This window comes from Scyliorhinus canicula, chromosome 2 (genome assembly GCF_902713615.1).
Source record: "Scyliorhinus canicula chromosome 2, sScyCan1.1, whole genome shotgun sequence".
Lineage (NCBI taxonomy): Eukaryota > Metazoa > Chordata > Chondrichthyes > Carcharhiniformes > Scyliorhinidae > Scyliorhinus > Scyliorhinus canicula.
This window is the reverse complement of record NC_052147.1, coordinates 211,997,287-212,018,542: the sequence shown is the minus strand read 5'-3', so window position 1 is coordinate 212,018,542 and position 21,256 is coordinate 211,997,287. Positions and strand designations below refer to the sequence as shown.

Below are 21,256 nucleotides of genomic sequence, written 5' to 3'. Positions count from 1 at the left end.
GCAGTCTATGTGGTAAAGTACAGCAGACTTTCATTCTCTTTCTCTTGTGTGCTACCTATTCCCAAATGTCTGTCTTGTTTACCTATGGTTGAAACAAAAAAACCCTTTTATATTAAAATTACAACAATATCAGTCTTTAATTCTCCTTTTGTATCAGACATTAATGGCAGAATACCCTCTTGCTGAAAGTTTTGAAGGCAATTTGGAGATTTTTTTTGTTTTTTTATTGTGAAATTATTTTTGTTCAATAAATTTTCATTTTTCAACATACACAACAGACACTCAACTTTAAAAAATCCTCATCAACCAATCCCATAATCCCCTCTTTTATGCAAACCCCTCTCCCATCACCATCTACCCCTACTTGCTGATGACTACCAATTCATAAAAGAGGAGATAAACAGCCTCCACCTCGAATAGAACCCCACCTCTGACCCCCTAATGCCGTACTTTATTTTTTTTCAGGTGCAAAAACTCCGACAGGTTCCCCCAACCAAGTCGTCACCTTCGGCAGCTCCGGTGTCCTCCACCTAAGCAGAACCCTACTTTGGGCTATCAGAGAGGTGAAGGCCAAGACATCAGCCTTCGTCTCTCCTCTTGCTGCTCCGGCTCATCCAATATCCTAAAGATTGCCACCCACAGGCACAGTGCCACCGTCACCCCACAAATCTCCGACATAATCTTGAAAAAGGAAGTCTAGACTTCCCTAATTTAGGGCAGGACCAAAACACTTGTGGAGGAAGAGAAAATGGCCCCATTGAGCAACTTTTGTATCTATCCTCCACCCCTGGATAGAACCCACTCATGAATGTCCACATCATGTGTGCTCTGTGCACCACTTTAAACTGAATCAGGCTCAGTCGCACACACAAGGAGGTAGCAGTGTAAGGCCTCACTCCACAACCCCCCTCAAATGCGCAACCCAATTCTTCCTCCCATTTTCTCTTCATCTCCTCCAGCGTAGTCCCCTCACTCTGCATCAACTGCCCATGGATATCAGAGACCTTCCCTTTCCCTATCTCATCCAAAGACACTACCTTATCCATCAGAGAGGACGGCGGCAAGCAAGGAAATATAGAAAGCTTCTTCCGAACAAAGTTCCACAACTGTCGATACCTGAGCCCATTCCCTCCAGAAGCTAGAACTTATCCATCAGTTCCTCCAGCCCCGCAAACCTAACCTCCATGAACAAATCCCTGAACCTCTCCACCCCTTCCTATTCCCAGACACGGCAAGACGAGTGCATTCCCGCTGGAATAAATCCATGGTTCCACATATCGGTTCCCTTAACAACATTAATTTGATTGATTGATTGATTGATATCTATGTACCGAAGTACAATGAAACGTATTTTTCTGAGGCCCAGCTTAAAATGCTGCTTAAACGGGTTCCATGTTATTAAGGAAGCTACAACCACTGGGCCCATAGAGTACTTGGCTGGCAGAACGGAAGAGGAGACATCACCATTACTCTCAACCATGAGCCTATAAAAGAAGCCTCCTCCATCTGCCTCCAAACCAACTCTTGCCCAGAAGCCATCTCTGTAGTTCTTTAATATTTGGCGCCCAGTAATAATCCATTAAATTAGGTAATGCCAACCCCCCCCCCCCCCCCCACCACATTGTCTCCACCCCCCCCCCCCCCCCCCCCTCGACTGCCTATCTCTTTGTAGAAACGCCCTCCGGATATGACGGGTCTTACACACCCATACAAAGGTTGAGACCAGTTTGTTTAACATAACAAACGTAAAAAGATTGGAAGATTCTGAAATACAAACAAAAACATTGGAAGGACAGCCATCTTCACATTTTCACCGCCTGGATCCTTTCCACCAACAATAACAGGAGGGCATCCCACCTTTTTCAAATCCCCCTTCACCCCTTCTATCAGACTGGTCAGATTCAACTTGTGCAGCAAGGCCCAATCATAACCTCACTCTTGCCACATTGTGTTTATAACCTGAAAAGGAACCAAACTTACTTATTCCATCCATAATAATTCTCACACTGGAAAGAGGGTGCATGACATACAGCAGTAAGTCGTCTGCATAACGGGACACCCCATGCTTCATATATCCCCTCTCAATACTCATCCACCCAGTCAAAGACCTCACTGTAATCGCTAATGACAACGCAAAAAGTAATGGGGAAATTGGACATCCCTGCCTTGTACACCTACACAACCGAAAGTACCCCGAGATTAATGCATTGGTACGGACACTCACAATGGGGATTTGTACATCAATCTAATCCATGAAATGAACTAGGTCCGAACCCAAACTTCCCCAGTATCTCAAAAAGATACTCCCATTCATGCATCCCTCCAAGTGAGTTGCCAGCACCTTTGCCAACAACTTTGCATCTGCATTCAACAGAGATATGAGCCGATATGACTCACAATCCTCTGGATCTTTATCCTTCTTCAGAATTAAGCAGATGGAACCCTGTGCCAGTATGGCCGGCAGTACTCCCCCGGGGACAGTGAATCGGTGAACATGTGTAGCAGACGCGGCCTCAGTTCTATCACAAATTATTTGTAAAATTCCACTGGGAATCCAACTGGGCCTGGTGTCTTCCCATGGAACAAATGCACTTCACAGTATCCTCCAGCCCATGTGGAGCCTCCAGCCCCTGCACTCTTTCCCTCTCCACCACTGGGAAGTCCAACCCATCCAAGAACTGTATCATAGCCAAGCCTTCCTTTGGACGCTCTAACCCAGGGGTGGGCAAACTACGGCCCGACAAAGGTTTTTATGCGGCCCGCCAATGAGGTGCCCGGAATCATAACCGGCATTTTTGAAAAGCCGCCGGGGAAAAGCCGCTGAAGTAAATGCGCTTATTCAATAAGCGCATTTACTTCAGCGGCTTTTCCCCGGCGGCTTTTCAAAAATGCCGGTTATGATTCCGGGCACCTCATTGGCGGGCCGCATAAAAACGCGCGTAGTGGGGTGGATGAGTGGGGCTGTCTCATTGGTTTGTTTAGTTGGGTGTGCGACCAATAGGAGTCCAGGTTACAAACAATAAGCCTTATTATTGTTTGTAACCTGGACTCCATCGCACACCCAACTAAACCGACCAATAAGGCAGCCCCACTCATCCACCCCACTACGCGCGTTTTTATCGTTGACTCGGCTAGGCTGTGCTTCTGTCAGTGTTAAGGATCAGCACAAGCAACTTGACACCTGATTTCAACAAACTGGTAAATGACTGCAGTCAGATGCATCATTCTCATTGACATTGTTCTGTTACTTATTGAGTTACTTTGTTTTTCAAATAAATGTGCTTTTTTTTCTTTAAAGACCTTTTATTTTGGCTATTTAAAATATTAATTATTTTACTTAATATACTATGCGGCCCTTTAAAATTGTGAATTTCTGAATGTGGCCCTTGCACGGAAAAGTTTGCCCACCCCTGCTCTAACCTGTACAAGCACCAGTAAAAGGTCTCAAATATCCCATTCACCATTTCTGGATCAGAGACCACTCCTCCCCTGGGCCCTTAACTTGAACTATCTCACAGGAGGCCACCTGCCTTATCAACCGGTGAGTCAATACCCGACTGGCCTTCGTACCAAGCTGATAAAACACCCCTCTCACTCACAAAGCTGGAGGAGGTGCTGACAACAGGGGCACTGGAGAAGGGGATAGTATCGGCAGGTGTCCGGGGCTATTTTAGAGGAGGAGAAGGCGCCGCTAGAAGGGATCAAGGCAAAGTGTGAGGAAGAGTTGGGACAGAGTATGGAGATGGGGTTCTGCTGTGAGGTGCTCCAGAGGATGAGCGCCACCACCTCGTGTGTGAGGTTGGGGCTGACACAGCTGAAGGTGGTGTACAGAGCGCACCTTACAAGGGCGAGGATGAGCCGGCTCTTTGAGGGGGTAGAAGATTTGTGTGAATGTTGCGGGGCGACCCCATAAACCACGTTCATATGCTTTGGTCCTGTCCAAAGCTGGAGGATTACTGGAAGGAAGTGTTTAGGGTAATCTCTAAAGTGGTGCACGTGAAACTGGACCTGGGCCCTCGGGAGGCCATATTCGGGATGTCGGACCAGCTAGGGTTGGAAACGGACGCAGAAGCAGATGTTGTAGCCTTTGCCTCGTTGATCGCCCGAAGGTGGATCCTGTTAGGGTGGAGATCAACCTCTCCATCCTGTGCCCTGGCGTGGCAGGGGGACCTGCTGGAATTCTTGACGCTTGAAAAGGTCAAATTTGAACTGAGGGGAAGGATGGAGGGGTTCTACACTTCATCAGCGTTATTCATTGTGCATTTTCGAGAATTGGATCACATTGAACATTAGGGGGGGGGCGTGCTGGGAGCGATGTGGGGAGAGGGACTATATGTGTTAATGGTGACTGATGATTCCTGATTCCTTTTTGCCATTTGTTTATGTTAACATGTCTGGGGTTTGGTAGGAGGATGGGATCATTGTTATTGATATGGGAATTGACATTACATTTGTTACTGGTTATTGTTTATTGTTGGGTGTAAATTTGGGAGAAAATGTGAAAAAGGAGGAGAATAAAAAATAGTTTTAAAAATGCCCCTCTCACTCAGTGAAGTTGGTCCACCACTTTCCCCGTCAATACCAACTCAAACTCCATCTGGAGCTTCTTCCTTTCTGTGAACAACTCTTCCTCTGGGGTAATAGAGTACTGTCGGTCCAGCGGCAGAATAGTCTGAACCAGCCTTTGCCTCTCCGCCCATCCCAACTTGTCCCTGTGAGCTTTAATCGAGTTCAGTTACCCCCTAATAACCGCCTATAATGCCTCCCAGAACGTGGAAGGTGAGACCTCCTCATTCTTATTAAATTCCACATATGTCCCGATCGTAGAGGCTATCCTCTCACATGCTCCTATATCTGCTGATAACGCTGTGTCCAACCTCCATGGGGATCGCTAAGCGCAGCTCTTCTCCAAACATAAATCCATATCTTGATCCAGGTAACAATGTCTTGTTCACTACAAAGAATTAAAACTGGGAGTAGACCTAGTGCACCTGTGAAAAGGAGAACTCCTTCTCCCTCAGGTATCTGAATCTCCAAGATCTGCTCCCCCATCTGCTCCAAGAACACCAATAGCTCCTTCGCCACCCCAATGCCTTAAGGGATTTGGGACACAATCTGTCTACTCTGGGATCAAGCACACAATTAAAGTCCCCCCCCCAACCACCCCATGATCAACTGATGTGAGTCCAAATCCGAGCTGGAAACTAACACCCTCTTGATAAAATCTGTATCCTCCCAATTTGGTGGGTACACGTTCACCATGATCACAGAAGCCCCCTCCAACCTTCCCCTCACAATCACATATCTCACCCTGAATCCATTACTACGCCGAGAAGGCCACCCTCTTATTTTTAAAAAAATAATATTTTATTGAGATATTTGAAATTTTTTAGAACAGTGACATAAACAATGACATCAACATGGCAAAATAAACATTTCCCACCCCCGGCCCAATCTTCACACACCTCAACCATACAACAACAATCCGTCCCTCCCGTTGGGTTACTGCATCTGCTGACATTATTAATTGTCCCCGAGAAAGTCGACGAATGGCTGCCATCTCCAGGAGAACCCTAACATTGACCCACTTAAGGCAAACTTTATTTTCTCAAGACTGAGAAACCCAGCCATATCACTAACCCATGTCCCTCCACATTAATAGGGTCCATCTCTGGGCTACCAGGGAGGCAAAGGCCAGGATGTCAGCCACTTTCACCCCCTGAACTCTCGGAGGCCACCCTCTTTTTAATAAGCACCGCAGTTCCCCTCGTCTTCGTGTCAAAGCTCGAGTGGAACACATGACCAACCCACCCCTTCCTCAAGCTCATTTGATTCCAAACTCTTGGATGTGTCTCCTGCAGGAAAACCACACCCACCTTCAAACTTTTTAAATGGGTGAATGCCCGAGATCTTTAGATCAACCCATTTAACCCTATTATGTTTTATGTGACGATCAGTGTGATCGGGAGCCTTGCACCTGCCCCCCACCCTGATCAGTCATTCCCAAAATAGTTTTAAAACACCAAAATAGCCCATACCCCAAATGCAGGGTTACAAATATTCTAGAGACATAAAAAAATACAATGGGAAAACCAAGAAAAGAAAAAAAGCCAACCACAAATCCAAAACTTCACCATGCAGGTGAAACTACCCATTACATTCAAATGTTCCCAGGTTATGCTCCTTGATTAAGTTGTTTGGTTCCTCTGGCATATCAAAATAACGGTCTCTTTGATTCCCAGCTTGGGTCACTGTCTGTGCAGAATCTGCACTTTATCCCCATGTCTGCGTGGGTTTCCTTCAGTGCTCCTTTGCCACCCCGATGTCTTTTCTTAAAGGATTTGGGGTACGACCTGTCTAGTCTGGGATCAAGCACACAATTAAAGTGTGTTCCTCCCCCACCCCCTGCCCAACTGTTTCCTGCCACAAATCCAGAAAGACATGCTTGCTTAGGTGAATTGGACATTCTGAATTTTCCCTCAGTATACCCGAACAGGCGCCAGAGTGTGGCGACTAGGGACATTTCACAGTAACTTCATTGCAACGTGTTAATGTAAACCTACTTGCGGCACTAATAAAGATTATTATTAGTATCATACGTGACTCACAGGCAAGCTGAGTACACCACTCCGGATTTCACTTTGCTCTTATAAAGAGCTGACTTGGCCTTATTTAACCCCGCTTGCCTTTTAACCAATTCCACTCCCATGCCTTGGTAAATTCAAATGGTGTGGCCTTCCCATCAGCACTCTCGTCTTTTCTTCGCCTACCTCGGATCTTTTCTTTGTCTAAGTACCTGTGGAGTCAGACTATGATTGCCTGTGGCGGCTCCCCAGATCTGAACTTTGTTCTGAACATCCAGTGGGCCTGATCCACTTTGGGAGGGCATGTAAAGACCTCCTCGCCCACCAGCTGCCCAAACATCTTTGTCTTTGCACCTTCTATGCCCTCCGGCAGCCTTACAATCCTTATATTTTGGCATCTGGAGCAATTTTCCAGGTTACCAATCTCGGCTTTCATTGTTTTTTGCCCCTCTCCCAACATCATCACTTCAGCTTCCAAGGAGGCGATCCGAACATCATGATCCGAGACTGTCTCCTCCACCTTGGATCATCGAATTCTGCACCTCCAACCATTGACAACCAACCCTGTCCAGAGCTGCCCAAATTGGCTCCGTCACTTCTGCCAGATCGTCCGTGACCACCTGTCTCTGCGTTCTGAATTCTTCCGTTAGAAACTTCACCAATCTCTCAGTTGCCTACTGAGCGGGTACGATGATACAGGTTAATCTGCCATGTTTTACCCTCCTGCGCCATGCGTGTCTTCTGAGTCCAATGATGGCCCATTACTCTACACACTCCTTGTATGATAACCTTTCAACATCCTACACCTGAGGAGGACTCCAAACTCCAACTATGTCATTTTTTCACCTGCGCAGCACTTGTTAAATGGACAAAAAGGGCCAGAAACCAAATCCTCAGGTAGGAGCCACCTTATGTGTGGCCTCTTGACTACATGTCCACCACCAGAAGTCCAATTTGGAAATTGAATTGAGTGAGAAGACCCAAATGCTGGACTGAATTTGTCATGGATTAGTTGATGTACTTCCTTTTCAACCTTTAAAGCTTACTATTTTGATTCTGGCATCCGTATGTAATGTCACTGAAATCCACACTTTAGTGCAAGGGTTAACGTTCTTTTAAACAGACCAAAAGACAATTCTACTAATTGTCTTAATTGATACTCACAGTACAGTTTTCCAATTTATGAATATTGTCTCTTTATTAATCATTAAATCTGTTACTTTCCTTCTCTAATTTTAATAAAATGCCTCATTAATTATTTTCTGACCCTCTGTTCTTTTCTCCAGAACACCTGCTCTCTATCATCTTTTTGTTCCTGCATGCCTGTTCCTCACTATGTCTTTCTCTTCTCAAATATGTTGCTTCTCAAATCATCAATCCTTTTTTAAACCAAGTTCACAATTTCCCCAACCCAATTAATTAGCCCTTCACCGCTAACAAAACCTTGCTAATCAAGTAATATGACCCAACAGAATCACTGTCGTAGTGAATGCTGCACATGAGTTATTTGTAAAACTATAGAGCTAAATTCAAAACAAAAGCAGAAATTGCTGGACAATCGCAGCAGGTCTGCCAGCATTTGTGGAGAGAGAACATTTTGAGTCTGGGTGACTCTTTGTCAAAGCTAAAATTCAACTTCAATTAAGATGTTAAATAGTGACTTATGTATTGGCAGCCCTGCCTGCTTTTTATTTTCTAAGTTGAATTTTACCCCCACACATAGTGTTGCCGAGTGTCTTTAAAAAATAATTCTTAGGATGTGTGCTTCTGGCATGGTTGCATTTACTGTTTGTTCTAAGAGCCCTGAGGAGGGGGTGACAAGCCTCCCGTTTGACCTCATTTGCTGAGGGGTCTGCCATATTTTTCACTTGGAAAAAGTGTAAGACAAAAAAAGGCAGTGACAAAGTGTCTTTCTTCATCCTATTTTGTATTCTATTTTACTCAAGTAATGATGTAATAAAATTTATTTAGATATGGCTTTGAAAACACACAGGCACAAACTAGGAGACAGACAGGTACAGAAAGACACAAAGACATATGGCGAACCCACACCCGAAGTGTAACCCAGCAAGTGCAACAGATAAAATGAACACTGGACACTAAAATGTTATCCATGAAAACACTTCCTCACATGGACAATAAAAAGGTATGCTGTGTGGTGTGTAGAGCTGTATAGCCCAAGAGAAAGAGTCTTCTGAATTCCAAATATGAGCTGGGCAGAGGTAAGGTGCTGGCTGTTTGCTTGCAGGGGAGCAATTAACCAGTGCACCTACACCTAAATTGCTAACTAGTCATTCACTGCTTTAAAGTATGTATGTGGGTGACAGGAGAGGGCTGAGTAATACTCCCAACAGGTGAATGAATAATTGCTAAACAGTCATCAAAGTGAATAATGGTCACCAAAGAATTGTAATTCCTAGTGGAACTGTACCTCAGCTTCAATCATTTCCCCGGGATGTGAGGGAGAATGGAAACTGGGGGGGGGAATGTTGAGGTTTACATGGATGACACATGGGGTTGTTTGTAGTTCTGTCACTAATACATGATGAACCAATGTAAAACAAATCCTAAGCAATATATTTTAACCTATATCAAGGTAATCGATTTTCTATGAAGTATGTAAGCAATACCTGTAAACGTCTTGACCGCTCTTTTCTGGCGTTGGTTTAAATTGCAGTTTATTAATAACACATAATTCAAGTATCACACTGATTTTTCTCTGTTTATGGGTCATTGCCTTTTTACTGCGCTACACCGTTTCTTAGCAACTCGGTGACCGCATAAAGGATTTGACTACGTTCCGCCCTTGCCCTTCAGCCGAGTGTGGCCATTTCAGCAAGTTCTGCGCCTGCTGTCCTCTGACCACATCAAATGCCACTCATTTGTAGGAGCTCATTTACATCAAATTTTCATCAGTGAACTAACGCCTATTTTAATTTAAGGAAAATAAAAGGGACATATTTGAAGTCTACTATTGTACTTGTTGAAAACACATGACGTGAGGAAAAAAAACCATGTACAACTGGCAAATCTTATTTGCATCAAATGCGGACGTTTCGTGTGATCTCAGGGAGAAGCCAGAATCTGTGTGGTGACTGAATCGATTCTTGCCACGGCTGGTATCGAGCAGATGGGCTGTATGAACAGGAAGTATTTGGGGACAACAGGTGGGGCGTGGGGTTGAGTCTTCAGGGAATGCCTTATTCCAACTTCTCATTAACTGACATCACAAAGACTATAACATTGCCACAGCGATTTGGCTTTCGATTTGAACCAATTCTTCAACGTTGATGTTTATACCAAAAAAAGTAAACATATTTTCTTTTGATACTGACAAATCTCACACTGTAATTAGATAACGGTTTCCTTTGCCTTCCACAATGCTGTGAATCAGTGGACAGTCTCAAAAATAACCTTTACGACAGTATATAATTCCAGTTATGATTTACTCTATGGATTGTCTGATTGTACAATTCAGCTAGTATTACCATTATTATTAACCACATTACAGACTAAGCACCGCCATTTTGCATAAAATAATTTAATTCCGATCATATTCTAGTCTGGATGTTTCAATGAGAATGGTGTATTATGCAGAGGGCTGTGAAGAGTCGGATGTGGTTCAATGCATCGACAAACGCTAGAAGGCGCAGTCTGGCCACTCCTTGGCACAAAGCGAGGTTGAAAGTCACAGCGACAGTGATGTGTGTTTTGGGAGATTTTGCATCATTCCGTTCAGAGAGTTCGTAAAAACCAGAACCCGTCCCCCCCTTGACTATCTGAAACCCACGGTGCCTGTTTACTGATACCCCCAGATCTCCCACGGTCTTTGCCCAATGATAATTTTCTCCCTATTTCTTACCACACCCCAAACAAAATTCACATAACCCGACGGTGTAGCTGCCTCCCGGCCTCTTGTCAGTAAGATCATTTCCATTGAAGGCTTAATAGCGCTGGTTACGTTGAAGTAGGTTGCCAAGAAGGAATTGATTTCACTTTATTCACCGGCAATGTAAGGCCCATTCGAGGAGAGCTGAAGTAGTGGTGGCACGAGTGAAAATGCATTAAGCCGCCTCCGAGCCCATGTGTAGCCTTTTGTTGTTGCTATTGTGATGCTGCTGCCGGAGAGAGGAGGGCGCCTTTGAACAATAGAGGACACATACAGAGGCTTTTGGTCGAGCACAGCCTTCCTCAAAACACCACAGCAGCTGCCACCCAGCACCGAATATGGAGCTTAGTCTGCAGTAGAAGTGGATGTAATTTTTCATATTTCTGCATCGAGTCAACGATGAATTCCGCAGAAGGGACAGACGAATGCGTCAACGATGGTGACATCGCAGCATTTTTCAAGACAGGTAAGTGGGGGATATGATTGAGGGGGCAAAGAGCTTTGTGAGGGGCGACAAACTGGTTTTACTCCCGTTCATTGCATGGAGCTGCACCTCCAGTGCTACTATCACAATCCACGAGTTCGTGTGGCCGCTGTCAGGCAGGCCGACTCGCCCACAGTAATCATACTTGTGTACATTGAACAGTGAAGCTGTTTCAGAAAATATGATGATATCAGAGGATACCTTGGTTGAAGTCTTTGAGAACTGAGATGAAAATAACGAGCACTGGCCTTTTATTTACTCTGTCATGTTTTTGATTAGTAACGTTTTGCCATTCTGTAAATGGGAGGCAGTACTGATGTCTTGGTGTAATTACATTAGCCAGTTGCCAGGCTAAGTCAGTGGAAGCATTGAAATGAAAGCTCAATGGCGCTTTGTGCCTCCTCGGAAATCACGAGTGCATCGTTTGAATTTTAACAAATTAATGCCTTGTAGAAAATCACGCGCTGTAGAAATGTTACTGGTTTAAAATTTTGAAAACCCAAGTTCGTGTACGGCTTCGAGGCAAAATGTATTTACTTGCATTTTAAACAATGGGACACTATTGACACTAGTTTCATAAATTCAAGAGAGAACCTAAACAGCTTTATCGTTAATGTGTGCCACACCGTTTTTATTGTCTTGGAAGCTGACATCTAGCTGCATCTTGGATACCCAATTCGATATTAGCTCTCTACACACGCCAACAGTGTGGCTTGTAGAATCTACTACTGGAACCATAAGGACCGCCTTCGCTACACATTTTAGATATGCTACGGTCGATCGTAGAATTGTCCAGGGTTACGATGTGTAATCAGTAAAGACGATAGTTAACTTTATGCCCACAAGGGTCGAGGTTTTCTTTTCCTTTCACACAACAGGCTGCTCACTATCACCTTGTCAAGGGCGATTAGGGATGGTAACAAATGCTGGACGTGCCAGCATCGCTCACATCCCAGGAAAGAATTTTTAAAAAACGATCGTGCTTTAATTATTTTCTATTCATACAAAATGCTAATATATGTTCTCAAAATCTGTGCTGAAACATCACAATATGAGCTAATCCATCTTTCTGTTCAACAATGCCACCATCATAATTATGGGTAATAATCAGTGTCATATACATTACATAAATAGCCATATTAATTGCTGAGATAATATTCAGCACTTTCCAAACATGCCTAACAGCACCAGGTACAAGGAGATTGTGATGTTTTGGAATGGAGCTGGGGGTTATGGGTTAACTTTATCCCCAGATGTTTCAATTATTATTTTTTTAAATGGCACTTGCTGCAATGGATTTTTCTGCTTTAAAACAACAGAAATTCTAAATTTAGTGTTGTGCCTCAAGTCATAATTTACTCACATTTTTTAAATGATAGTCCAGGGTCAGATGTGACAATTGACTGACAAGTGTTTTATCTTCATCTGTTCTGGTCAGTGGATTATGGATACACAGCTGCTGCTCCCTAATCTGCCAGAGGTTAAAAATAGCAGGCATGGTAGAGATGCAGAACTATCCCTGTCATCTTCTATTACTTTTAAAATCTTATTAAAATACACAAATTAAATAAATTGAATGCTGACTTGGTACAACTATTTCAAGTTTGAAACTTCGTTTTGATGTATACTTGCCTTTGAACTCCAAAATGTGTATCCACATAGGCCACAACCCCATCTTTATGTCATGTCTATGTCTGATTATCTGCCAAATGCATTCATATACTAGACATTGTTAGCTTGATAATCAAATGGTTTGATTTGTTATACCTCTAGACAGGGATTATTTAGTTATGGCTGGACATAAAACTGGACTGCAAAACTTTCACTCATGGTTTTGAGTGGCTGAGTGGGTGAAAGTCTTTAGTGCTGCATGTAGCTGACATATCTTTGTTAGAAGTTATGATTCTGGCACTGAATACAAATTGAAACCATCTTCCTTGCCTGTTCCCTCTTACTTTGTCAAATTTTGACAAAAATAGTGGCTGAAAATTAGGCAACTTTTTCATTTTGCGAATGTGTTCATGACTTATTCGAGAGTTATGATCAGATATACAGCATTGCAAAAGTTTGATTAATTAATAAACCAATTAGCTTTATTTAATTTAACCCTCTGTGCCTTTTGTCAAAGCTGTTAATAATTGTTGATAACTGCCACTGCTGTCACATAGCAATTATTTGATTTCCAGGCAGCTTTTGCTGGCTTATTGGTCTTGTAATGTTTATAACTCACGCAAAAGTAATTTTTTGCTCAAAATATGTAATGTTGTAGCATTAAATATTTAGACAGAGCAATCAAAGCTTAAGAAATAAAAACAATTAGGATTTCTTGTGCTCTCACCTATACTGCATTACAAGGTTTGTGTATAACACAGTTGAGTAAGCATCACACTTACTTCCTGACATACTTCCACCATGATGGTTAAAACATTACACTCTTGAGTATCTTCAGCCTCTATGAGCCATGCCACAGGACACACGTTCATTAAAAAATTTGTATATATTGAGTGCTTCCTGTAAAATGACCCTTATTTCCTGTCACAATTTGTTTATAATATGCTTATTGTTAAAAAAAAGTATGTTCTCGCTAACTCACTGAGCATTATTATCAGAGTTAGGCTAGTTATATATTAAAAGTCTTGTATTGGGCATGCTTTTTGTTATGTATCACACACTGCCTGTAACTAGCACCTTTGTCACAGTCACATTTATATCATATTATATGTTAACCTATTTAAGTATCTCATTTTCCAATATGCCATTGTTATCGTGATAAATCTTTACTTCAGTCAATTTACATGATTCTATCTTGCTTGCCGAAATTCCAAGCTAGGTGGTGCTATGATCATCTCTATTTTTAACTCCCAGCCCTTCCTGCCATTTAAATTTATTTTCTATTAGGACAGCCTCTTCTTTGTTCCTTTTCAGCACACTGTCAGTCTGGCAGCTGAATTGTTCAATTTGGAGCTGCACCATTTGTCATTCTTCAGTATTAATTTATGCTACCAACTCCACTGCGCCCCTATCTCTTTATTTGTTTAGGCTGTTAGGTCTACTTAGTGCTGTTCAATGCTGACTTTAGCCTTCGGACCACAGCCTGCCCATGCTCCAGGTTGCTGCCATCTTCTTTTCCCCTATTAACTTTTGGGGCTGGAGCCACATAACATCCTCTCATTTGCAGCTAAAACCTGCAGTCACTTACCCAACAGCATAATGCATCCAGCCCAGATCCTCACCACTACTGACCATCTTGAGCTATCCATCCACATTGTGAGCCCAATTTTTGTGATTTCCCCACCTGCTTTCTTATCCCTTACTCACTGAACTCTCTATATAATATCCCTCTGCCATTTAGTTATTCTTTATTATTTCATCATTTTCAATTGTTTTCTTTATTTTTATCTAACCCTTATTTTATTTCTAACAACCCTCCCCTTTACTACTCCACTAATGCAGTCTCCAGCACATATACATCCTCTCCTTATCAAACAGATTTATCCAACTTCCCATGGACAAAACTATGGATGAGACCCTTCTGATATATGTAGCATATACTGTTGCTCGGTGTGCTTTACTTAATTGCTCTGTTTTAATAACCTTTGCTCTAGAGTCGCCAGGTATCTTTCTGATACCACCACGAGGTTCAAAGCCAAGTGCTGATCAATACCTCAATACACCAGGTAGTAAGTTTCAAATCTAAACACATTTATTATGTACACAGTCAGTCACTACTCATGCATAAAACTCTACTTACTAGATTATCACTATAACTAAAGGCCTATACTTAGCTTTCAAATGGCCCACCAGGTCAGAGGAACAATGGCCTTTGTCGGTTCTGAGTCTGCAGGTTTCAAGCTGGTATGGAATAGTAGCTAGGAGCGTCTATCTCGTAGCGTGCATTGACTGGAGACTTACTTAGTTGGTGCAGCTGCTAGGCAGGTCTCTCCTTGTTGATAGTCACGGTCAAGAGTTCTTTGAGAGCTGCCAAGAGAGCCTGCCAAGAGCTGTTAGGCGGGTCTCTCCTCACTGAGAGCCAAGGCCAAGAGAGCGAACTGAACTTGGGGACTCTACTTTATAGTCCCCAGGGGTTTTGCGCCCTTTTAGGCGGACCCCCCGGACCTGGTCCCAATTAATTGGACCATGTCCCAATCGTTTCTGTCGATTTCTCCAATACTGGAGCTGTTCCCTGATCACTGGGCTGCTCCTATGTGTCCGTTGGCCTTCCTTTGTCCTGGCTCCCGCTGGCGCCGGGGAGTCTGGTTTGGTCCCGATTGCTTCAATGTTTCTAATTGTTTCTGGGGATTGCTCATTAGTATGTAGATGGCTACTGGTTTCGGTGCTGTCTGGGTTCTGCAAGTCTTAATACACAGGAAAGCTTGCACCTGCTTGTTTTCCTGTGGCTGGCCAATTTTCACTGCATTCTTTGCGGGCATCCAATTTGGAATCGGGAAGTGGCCACCCCAGGTGGCTACAATACAAAATGAAATGAGAATCACTCATTGTCACAAGTAGGCTTCAAATGAAGTTACTGTGCCACATTCCGGTGCCTGTTCGGGGAGGCTGGTATAGGAATTGAACTGTGCTGGTGGCCTGCCTTGGTCTGTTTTAAAAGCCAGCTATTTAGCCCAATGTGCTAAACCAGCCCCATATATATATGTAGCATTTTTACATTTTATTTTATACAGGTAATGCATACATTTTTCTAATATAACATTTTATGTAATTTTACACCAATTTCCATTTCATTTTTCTTAGTGAATGCTGACACTATTTTGTATTTATTATCTGTTTTTAGTTCAATGTCAAGAATATTTTCCTCCTCATTTTGGAGATATATCATTTGTTTAGTGTCATCAGCCACTTAATCTATTGGTAAATGTGCATCATATATTCTTAATCTCAACCAAAGCTTGGTGTGTTATAAATTGTAGAATCTTGTCTTTTTCAGGCCTTTGGTTCTCCATCATGCTTAACACCCACTAATGAAATGAAATTTGGTAAAAATTTAATTACAAGAGAAAAAATCAAATTCCCATTTCCAAATTGAATTATATTGGAAAGGCCTAAGTACCCATGCCTATTAAAACATATGTGTCTGTACGACACGCCTACCTGAATTGTGGTTAGAATGGTACCAATAGCTGTATGTGTTAATGGTGACTAGGGGTGATTCCTGATTCCTTTTTGTCATTATGTTAACATGCAAGCTAATGTTTGGGGGTTTGGTGGGGGGTTGGGATCATTGTTATTGATATGGGAATTGACATTACATTGGTTACTGATTATTGTTTATTGCTGGGTGTAAATTTGGAAGAAGAAGTGAAAAATTAGGAGAATAAAAAATATTTTTTAAAAATGGTACCAATAGGTTGTACCAATGACATTGGTGACATAAATACAAACGTTCCAAACTCTGATATTTAGAAAGTCAACTGTGACTTAAATGAAAATATATGTATGATTAAAATGTGAGTTAGGTTGTGCTAATATTTCTGAAGAATAACAAAGAGCTGCTAACAAGTTCACAGAACTTGAGGATAGCTCAAAATAAGACAAGGGAGAATGAAGAATAATAGATAGGTATCTGGTGTTATGGCTCAAATATGATAAAGTAGGGAAACTGGCCATAACAAATTGCTTATATAAAGCCTGAGGAGGATAATTGAAATTGCTGTTAGGGCATGAAAAGCCAGTGGCATTGCAGAAGGTGACCAGTTTGAGGGTACAAAATGAACTCCTGCTCCTTGTGTCAATATGTGAATGTAAACATCAGTTTGTGTTATGTAATGCAGGCAAGATTAACTCACACTAATAAAGGAAATAAATATTGAAGATTAATCCTCAGTAAATTTCTCTATTCTATGATTTGAACTAATTCAAATTCACTGACTTGGCACTTTCTGATAAGCAACCTGGCTACTTTGGCTGTCTTGTGGAATGGATATCATTTGACCAAACACATGGATGGAATTTTCCTTTTTTCCTTCTAAGTGCTGGCTCAGGCGAGAAAACTAGCATGCAGTTCGCCAGCTACACAGCCGGCGTTTTTGCCATATTTTCCAGTGCTTCAAAGAAAGAAATGCTGGAGGCGTGACCCACACTATCAAGCTGGCGACTGGGCCTGGAAAAGTCGCCAATGTTGGGTTCCCAGAAATCAGGGCGCCCTTTAAAAAGGGCGCACGCATCTCTGGTAAGAAAAGAGGAACCCCCACGCACCCGCGCATAGGGGAACCCCTCCCACACACACACACACACATGAGGAACTACCCCCCCCCCCCCCCCACACAGACACCCACTCTTCACTTACACGGGGACTCCACCATGGAGCTCCCAAGAGGAATCCCCCTGACACTGCACCCTAGCACTGCCTCCTCACATAGCCCCTGACACCCTGACACTGCCCCGCATCATGGCAGTGCCAAAGCACTGCCCGGGCACGTCCCTCACCACTTAAGCTATACTTATAAGCTATACTTATCTGTGCATCTTTGGTGGGTTCCCTTCACCTGATACACATTTTAAAAACCTGTTGTAAACCTCACCAATGTGATGTCATGTCGGCATGAGGGGAAATCCCAATATGGAGAGACAGTACAGCAGGGGAGCTCGCTAATTACATTTACATGTATTTAAGTTAGGTTCCTGACCTTCCTGGTGGGAACCTTGTTATGTCAATGGCAGGATGATCACGCTGTGAGAGTTTCCTTTTGGCCTCTCACGGGATTTTGCGCCCATGCTGCTGTTTGTGACAGCATTTACTACAGGTACAAAGTCCCATTACACTCTTCAGTTTGTTAGGTGCTTCTGTTAGCCTACCAGTACAAATATTGGCTCGGATTTTCTGTGTGGCCCGCCATTGATCGGCAGTAGGATCTTCTGGTCCTGCCGTTGTCAACAGCGCTTCCGATTGAATTCACCCCATGGCACTGGGATACCTGTGGCGAGGATGCGCTCGGTCCCGCCAGAGTGAATGGCCAGAAAATTTTGGCTGTTGTTATTTAAATTACAGCACCATCATCAATTGAGACATCAATGATTACCTTCTACATCCAATATTTAACCAGTGGGGTGCTTGTGAATCATGAGGAATGGATCTTTTTCTTGGGCAGTGTTCTCCCAAGCCCCCACCAGCATGTTCGATGACAGGCACGGTGAAAGAATATAGCAGGGAATCAAGAAACTGGTTTCACACCAGCGTGAATTTACAGCAGGATCTTCATATGGTGGTCGCCATGGCAGATCACAAAACCCACTGGAGGCCAGCATAAAGCTTATTTGCATCCCGTTAATGGGTCGCTAATGAAGGCCCGACACCCCCCATGCCAGATCCTCCGCGATGCCGGTGGGAAAACATTCGGAACAATGTGGTGTGTAGATGTCTGGACTCCTCTGAACAATGCTTGCGGCTGCCTCCAGAGTTCTGGATTGAGGCAGCTCACAACTGCCACAACACAACAGCAGTGGTCGAAGGAGCATCTGTGGGTGGATGTTCCAGATTTGGTGTCCGGGGGCAGGGGGGGGGGGGGGGGGGGGGGTCCATCTTCCAGCCCTAGAATGTATTTTAAAATATTTTTATTCAAACAAAATTAATATTATAACAAACACAACAACAACACAACCAACCCAACCCCATCTTAATCCCCACATGCACCCACCTAGTTCCCCCCATCCTTTCATTAAAAAAACCCCTTAAAGACGACTAAAACGACCATACCCCTAACAACTGACTGTAATCAGTCCCTGAAAAAGGTGATGATACGCTGCCCTTCTACCGACCCACTCAGAGTATACTTGATCTTCTCTTGGTGCAAAAGTTCCATCAGGTCCCCCAACCAAGCCGAGGCCTTAGGCTGCACCAGAGACCTCCCCCCAAGCAGAACTCACCTCTGGGCTATTAGCGCGGTGAAGGCTAGAATATCAGCCTTCATTCCCGTCCACAGCACCGGTGAGTTTGACACTCCATAAATGGCCAAGAATGGGCACTGCTGCAGCTGAATGTCCAAACTCCCTGACATCGTATCAAAAAAGGAGATCCAGAAATGAACAAGCTTGGGGCAAGTCAACTTCGCACATGAGGATGTGAAGTTGACTCTGTGAGGAGTCTCACTCCACACTCCCCCCTCAAAGACCAAACCCAGTTCACCCTCCCACTTCCTCTTTACTTCCCCCAATGATGTCTGCTCCATTGTCACTATCTGTCCATCAACGTCCAAAACCTTACCCTCTCGCACTTCGGCCAAGGACAGGTCCTATCCATAAGTGAAGACGACAGAACCAAGTGAAATGAAGGAAGCTCCTTGTGTAAAATATTGCGCATCTGAAAGTACCTGCATATATTACTTCTCAGAAACTGAACTTCTCTAACCACTCATCGAGACCGGAAAACCTACCCTCCAGAAACATGTCTCTAATCCTCCCCAGTTCCTCCCTTGCCCATGCCCTAAACAATTAATTGAAGTACAGCCCTATGGTTTCTACAAATTGGAGCCAGCAGAGACATGGAGCCCAGTTAAAAATGTTGCCTAAATTGATTCCAGATTCTCAAAGTGGATATCACCACATGGTTAGACGATAATCTAGTAGAGATAAAAGGAAATGGTGCTGTAACCAGGGCCTTCAGACTCGACCCTATGCATGGAACCTCCTCCAACCTCCTCTATATAGGGTCTGGATCCTCGAAACAGTCCTGCATCTTATCAATATTTGCCACCAAGTAATACCATAACAGATTGGGTAATGCCAACCCCCTCGACTGCTTATCACTTTGCAAAAATGCTCCACAACCTGAGGAGTCTTACGAGCCCAAACAAAAGTAGAAATCAATTTGTTTACCCTGCAAAAGAAAGCCTTGGGAAGAAAAACTGGGAGACACTGGAACAAAGCCAATATCCTCGGGTGAATATTCATCTTCACCATCTATACCCTTACCACTATAGTCAGAGGGAGGGCATCCCACCTTTTCAAATTGGCCTTCACCCCATCCACCAGACTAGAATTATTAAGTTTATGGAGCTTGGCCCAATTATGGGCAACCCGGATACCCAGATACTAGAAGCTAATTTTGGCCAGACTAGATGGCAACTCCCCTCTCAAAAATGAAAATGAAACGAAATGAAAAATGAAATGAAAATCGCTTATTGTCACAAGTAGGCTTCAAATTAAGTTACTGTGAAAAGCCCCTAGTCGCCACATTCTGGCGCCTGTTTGAGGAGGCTGGTACAGGAAATGAACCTTGCTACTGGCCTGCCTTGGTCTGCTTTCAAAGCCAGCGATTTAGTCCCGTGCTAAACCGGCCCCTGGGATTCAATGGAAAAAAATTAGTCTTACCCAGATTTAGCTTGTACCCCAAAAGGGAGCCAAACTTCCTGAGCAGCTCCATTATCTCCTCACATTGGAGCGAGGGTGTTTAATATATAATAACAGATCTTCATCGTATAATGACACCCTATGCTCCCTCCCACCATGCTCTCTCCCCTTCCATCCGGTAAATGACCTCAATGCAATGGCCAGCTGCTCGATTGCTAAGGCAAACAAAAGTGGAGACAGAGGATACCTCTGCCTTGTACCCTTGTTCAGTTGAAAATAACCCAAACTCAGGGCATTAGTACGAACAATCGCAGTGAGGACCCGGTACAAAAACCTAACCATCAAATAAATTTTAGCCCAAAGTCAAACCGCCCCAGTATCTCAAAGATGTACCACCACTCAACCCTATCGAATGCCTTCTCCATGTCCATCAATATAATCACATCTGGCTTGGCCTCCAAAGAGGGCGACAACACAATGTTTAAAAACTTCCTAATACTGGTTAACAACTGCCCCGCCCTTAACAAATCCAGTCTGCTCCTGAAAATCACCCCCCGTAGACAAGGCTGTAACATCATTGCAACATCTTCGCCAATAACTTAGCAGTCAGCTTTTAACAATGAAATATGTCGATACATTCCATATTCAATGGGATCCTTGTCCTTCGTCAGGATCAAGGAAATCGACATCTGCATCAGCATGGCCGACAACACCCCCTGGGACATAGAATCATTTAACATGTCCAGCAGAAGTGTTTGTAAAATTCAATGGGGAACTCATTCGAAGCTGATGCTTTGCCCGTCTGCATTAACCAAATACAACTTATGATCTCCTCCAGCCCTATCGGCATCTCCAACTTCTGCCTTCACTCCTGCTCCACCTCCGGGAAGGTCAACCCATTCAAAAATGGTCTCTTTGATGAGCCAACTGCTGGAGGCTCTGACTCATACAATCCACGGTCAATAGCCTCAAACACCTCATTAACCCTCTCAGGGC

The 21,256-nt window shown here is 43.5% G+C and overlaps 2 protein-coding genes across 7 annotated transcripts in view; one reads left to right on the top strand and one right to left on the bottom strand.

Moving 5' to 3' along the window:
- LOC119961937 (ropporin-1-like) overlaps positions 1-9,312 on the bottom strand; it is a 122,809-nt gene extending 113,497 nt beyond the window's left edge. Inside the window, exon 1 of one of the 2 annotated variants that reach the window (XM_038789524.1) lies at positions 9,215-9,312. The gene's annotated coding sequence lies outside the window, so the exon portion shown is untranslated. The remainder of the gene's footprint in view (positions 1-9,214) is intronic. The other variant, XM_038789525.1, reaches the window with a different exon arrangement.
- kalrna (kalirin RhoGEF kinase a) overlaps positions 1-21,256 on the top strand; it is a 1,222,490-nt gene that overhangs the window by 170,941 nt on the left and 1,030,293 nt on the right. Inside the window, exon 1 of one of the 5 annotated variants that reach the window (XM_038789521.1) lies at positions 10,153-10,939. The exons of 1 other annotated variant lie outside the window; for it this stretch is intronic. In XM_038789521.1, coding sequence (XP_038645449.1) covers positions 10,873-10,939 — 67 coding nt within the window. In that variant the 5' untranslated portion in view covers positions 10,153-10,872. Of the gene's footprint in view, positions 1-10,152; positions 10,940-21,256 lie in introns of those variants that run through there. 3 more of the 5 variants (XM_038789517.1, XM_038789519.1, XM_038789522.1) reach the window with 3 other exon arrangements.